This window comes from Eurytemora carolleeae, unplaced genomic scaffold (genome assembly GCF_000591075.1).
Source record: "Eurytemora carolleeae unplaced genomic scaffold, Eaff_2.0 scaffold1884, whole genome shotgun sequence".
Classification (NCBI taxonomy): Eukaryota; Metazoa; Arthropoda; class Copepoda; order Calanoida; family Temoridae; genus Eurytemora; species Eurytemora carolleeae.
In genome coordinates, this window is record NW_019397902.1 from 138 (window position 1) to 5,050 (window position 4,913).

The following is a 4,913-nucleotide window of genomic DNA, read 5'->3' on the forward strand; positions in this document are numbered from 1 at the left end:
TATTTTATATCTTGCTTTATCACATCTTGGCGAATATTGCTTTTAAGTTAATGTTGCCTTATGATTTATTTATCAGTATGATACCTTGAGATCATCCTGTTCCCATTAGGGGAGTTAGGATACTCTATTGGTATTCCCAAATTTTTTATATTGCCTGGCAGCAATTAACATTGCTGACAGGCAGCTGTAAATATTAGTTTTGGTTATTTAAATCTAGAATTAAAATGTTCATATATATACTTTTTAGAATCTTCCTATGATGATCTCTTCTATTAATAAATGTCAAAACTAAAATCCTGGTTTCAAAACATAATATTCATCAAAACGCCTACTTTTGCAAAACATCTGACTATAAATCGTCTGAAATCCTTATTAAAAACATCCACATTGCATTGCGTTTTGTTACATCAGCTTTTTGTCACATCTGATGATTTTTTACCTTTTCTTTTATAATAATTCAATATTCTTTGTTTTTTAATTAGATTTAGCTTTACAAATATTAAAGAGAACCAAATTTTACCCTTTTCAATTAATTAACAACCCCCCTATACCTCCTAATTTCGAGCAGTTCTAAATTTACATGAAGGATTATAGGTATTATAGGAATTGCTTTTTGATATATCTGTTTTAGAAGCTGGGAAGAAGGATCGCAAAAAAGAATGCTTTTATTGCAAGAAAATGATCACTCATATCTCGACTCACCTCGAACGTCGTCATACCAGTGAAGAGAAAGTGAAGGAGATTCTGAGTCTGGAAAACGAGGTGCAGAAGAGTAAGAAGTTAACAAAACTTGGGAATTTGGGAGATCATCTTCACAATATAAAGGTGAGTAAAAGATTACATCTTATTGCTTAAGGAGGTTGGAGGGGGGGTTATGTTTTAAAATGAATTCCACTATTTTTACATTTAAGAGCCATCTTTATTTTCTGAAGAATATACAAAAAAAAATGAAAGGTTTCGCAGCAAATAAGGGTTTGAGCTATAATGCACATCAAGGTAAGCTTGAAATATAAGCATTGAGAAACTAAGACTAAGGTTTTTTACTTTGGTAAATGTTCAATTGAAAATCCTCCCCCCCCCCCCCCCTTCCCAGTTCTCTTGTATATACTTTTACACGGGTCATAAAATGGAAATCATTTCTCATAGAACTACATTTTATCCTTCTTGTGGTACAGTACCTCACAAATGATATAATAAGATATGACGTTAACTTTTAAGTCTTTAACTTGTTGATAGTATGGAAGATTTGTCGTTTTTTGGTTTACAAGTGATTATTTATAATCCAATTCCTGAAACTACTATTGAAAATATAATTTTTTTTATTATTTAAACATGGATATTGAATTCATACTTGATCCTACAAAGGTTTTATGGGGCTCCTTGTGATTATTGTTTTACCATCTTTGCATAAATAGTCGCTTAAACTATGCTTATTTCCCCTTTAAATTCATTATTTTATCTTCAGGTTTTGCGAACCAAACAAGGAGAATTAAGAGTTCAGAGACAGAAAGGGGTAATCAACCCTGATGACTATGTTACCTGTCCTCTTTGTAATCGCTGGTTTATTCGCCATTTTTTAAGTAAACACGGTAAAAAATGTGCTTGCAAACTAGACCCCTCTCAAGATATCTCAATAAAACAAGCTATCCATATGAGATTTGAAAAATCTGAACTCTCTCCGACCAGTATCCTAGTGCTTAGCGGACTCACTGATGGTCCAATTTCGTCAGCAATTAAAGGCGACTCAACCTTAATTGATTTTGTCAATTGCAGAGCAGAGTTCATCCATGACACAAAAGATTCTAAGAAGATTCAAAGTCTACGTCACAATATGCGGCTTTTGGGAAGACTTCTGAATCAAGCTCAAGAAAGACGTCCTGGGACCTCTATGATGTCCCTTCTTTTGGAATGGGAGTTCGATGAACTTGTAGAGGTGGTCAATCTAATCCCAGTAAAAGAAGGATCAACTGGATCGACCCGTTTAAACCTAGGATATCAGCTTAAAGCAGTTCTTAAAAGATTGGAGGAAAATGCAGCTGATATGCCGGATTCCCAAAGTAAAACTGTGCTCGAAAAGAAACTTGGATATCTCAACACCAAAATGCAGTCGCAATGGTCGAGACAGGTATGGTTGTTCTTATGAATTTCTTTAAGGGAGTGTCTGGCTTGACATGGTAGTTGAGCTGAAAGTGCAGTATTGTAGAGAATTTTTTTAGAAATCATTTGAAACCTATATGATGTGTGTGTTGGTGTAATTTTAAAAGCGCAAAATCAATCTTTAAAATCCTTCTGCATACTGCACTCTCAGCTCAACTACAATGTCTAGACAAACACTCCCTTTAAAGCCAATTACAATTTTATTTCAATTTCTACTATTTTGAACTAAAGTCTTTATCCTTTTTAAAGATCTAAGTGTTAAATTTATTTTTAAGTAAATTAAATGTTGGAATTATTCAATTATTTTATATAAACATAACTTTTTATATTTCAGGTAACTCGCCTGTCCTGCATACTAGGAGTGAATTAGGCAGAAACAAGAAGAACAACCTTGTCAAATCTTCAGATGTGAAGAAGGTTTACCTATATACCTGCCGCAAGCTTACGGAAGCGAAAGAAGAATTAGCCTCAGACCAAAAGTCCGTTGTGAAGTACAGAGCTCTCATGAAATACATCTATGCGTGGATAGTGACATTCAACTTCAGGTAAAATCAATACTTCGATTTGCTAATTGCTTATTTTAATAGAAAATTTTATTTCAATGTCAGATCACAAAAAAGAAGATGTGACCATTTTCCAGAGCTTAAAATGGTTAATTTTCATGTGATTTCATAAATGAAAATAATTAAATTTTAAAGATGCTTTGCAGGCACTAATGTAACTTGGGTTTTGTCCTATTACTCTCACATTTTTGACACTCTCACTTTGAAATTTTTTAACTTTTTAAGGTCGGTCTGTCTTCAATTTCCAAAAGCCCAACTTTTTTTATTTGAGCTCTTGAAAACTAGATTAATGTACGTTAGTCGCATCTAGTCATTTAACAAAAAATAAATTTCAATAAGTTGGTCTGGATATTCGGAATTCAACCCTATACCTTTAACGCTAAGGACATTTTCTAACCCCCCCGTGCAAATGAAAAATGAGCANGCCAGGATTGAGGACTACAGAAAAGGTAACTTATATTTCTAATATCCCTTAGACTTTATGAAAATGACTTGGGGCAGGAGGGAGTAGATTTTACTTTTTTTCCGTCTCTTAATCTTCAAATTTTCTCATAGGTTTACTATATTATTATGTGCTGCTTATATTGGGATTTAAAATTCAGTGGCGCAACTAGCACTTTTGTGAGGGGGTACATGGGGGCTAGCCCCCCTGGCTAAAAATGTTTAAAAAACTGCTGTTTTTTGAATTTTAAATAAAAAGCAGCATTTTTTAATAATTGAAGGGTTTGGCTCTGTGCTCAAAAAAAAACCAAATCCTTATAATAACAATGGCTTGTTCTTGTGTTTAAAAAAGAAACATGTGCGTGAAGCGCCAACAAATTTTTTATTCTTCAAGCGTCTTTTTTATGTATTGCTTTGTGTCTGTTAGTCTCTGGCAAAGTCATATTCACTATGTATATAAAGTCCCCTATTACAGTCTACAGCATTTTTTTGCAATTCATCCACTATTCATATTTGATTTGATAGTCCCCTTATTTGTAGGTCTGTGTAGTCCTAAGTTGTAAGTAGTTGATGGCAGTAGTTGAAATATTTTGTCAATCCATAATTCATAATAGTCTTTTTAATCGAAGTCCCTCTGTCCTTGTTTGCCAGTAAGGGGCTTATCCCTTTTTTCCTCTTTTAGTCTCCAAAAGTCCTAATAGTCAGATATAATTTTTATTAAATTTCTTGTTATTCTTCTTAGGTTGTCAGGTTTTGTGTTTAACCTAGTAATTGTATATAAATATTGTAATACTCATGAGAAGTAACATATACAGGGTTTTTAAGAGGATAAATTAAGAATGACTGACTTTCTTTATATTAAAAATGAGAAAATGCTTAGAAATTCTTTTAGAAATTTTGCGCGAAGCGCCAAAGAAAAATTTTGGTATTTTTTTCTTAATCAACACAATTTGATAAAAGATGGTCCACAATCCTGATCATGCTGGAGTGAAGTGATGGGGGGGGGCGAAACTCTGTTAGCCCCCCCCCCCTAGTTGCGCTACTGATTTAAATATGAGATACAGCAATCAGCATATATATATATATATAAATAGTAAACATGGATATGGATTTTTAAAATCCATGGAAAATTGTTATTTGTCGTTTTAGAATGGATTTTGGTATTAATCTTTAATAGCTACCTATTACTTAATATTTTTCATTTTGGAAAACGCTCAAGTATTAAATATTATTTAGGTTTGTTGTCTAATGTGGAACTAGACGACACCATTTATGAATTTCTTACTGAAGAAGAAAAACAAAGAGCCCACTCTTACAAGATGATCCATGTGAAAGGTACGCACTGTTAACTGATTTTGTAATGAGTTACTGCTATAACTGCAATTTACCTTTGAACACAATATATAAAGGGGATATTTTTAGTAAAATGAAGGAAAAAATACTATAAATCCCATTTATTCCTGTTTTTTTTCTGGTTTTCATCTGACTCAATACTTGTTCACTATGGGATTGCTGTTATCCTAGCTGTAGTGTTTGGCCTTAACAGGACTGACGTGTAATTTCAAATAACCTTCTATTTTGAAAGAGGAATGCCCGATTCACAATGGTACCCTGTTCAATCATTTGGAAAATATCATTTTTTTCTAACGGAAATAGCGTATGATAATGAAAATTGTGCAATTCACTTCAAAGAAATCATGATCGAAAATGATTAATTTTCAAAAAGAAGATTTAAGATATCTCAAGAATTCT

The 4,913-nt window shown here is 32.9% G+C and overlaps 1 protein-coding gene across 1 annotated transcript; it reads left to right on the plus strand.

The window, feature by feature from the left end:
* Positions 1–631: 631 nt before the first annotated feature.
* On the plus strand, positions 632–2,697 carry LOC111716276 (uncharacterized; the record flags this gene model as incomplete). Its single annotated transcript, XM_023491714.1, is given in 3 exon segments — positions 632–825; positions 1,466–2,125; positions 2,492–2,697. Coding segments are annotated over 3 exon segments (843 nt in total). The 3' UTR covers positions 2,528–2,697.
* Between the last annotated feature and the right edge of the window lie 2,216 nt (positions 2,698–4,913).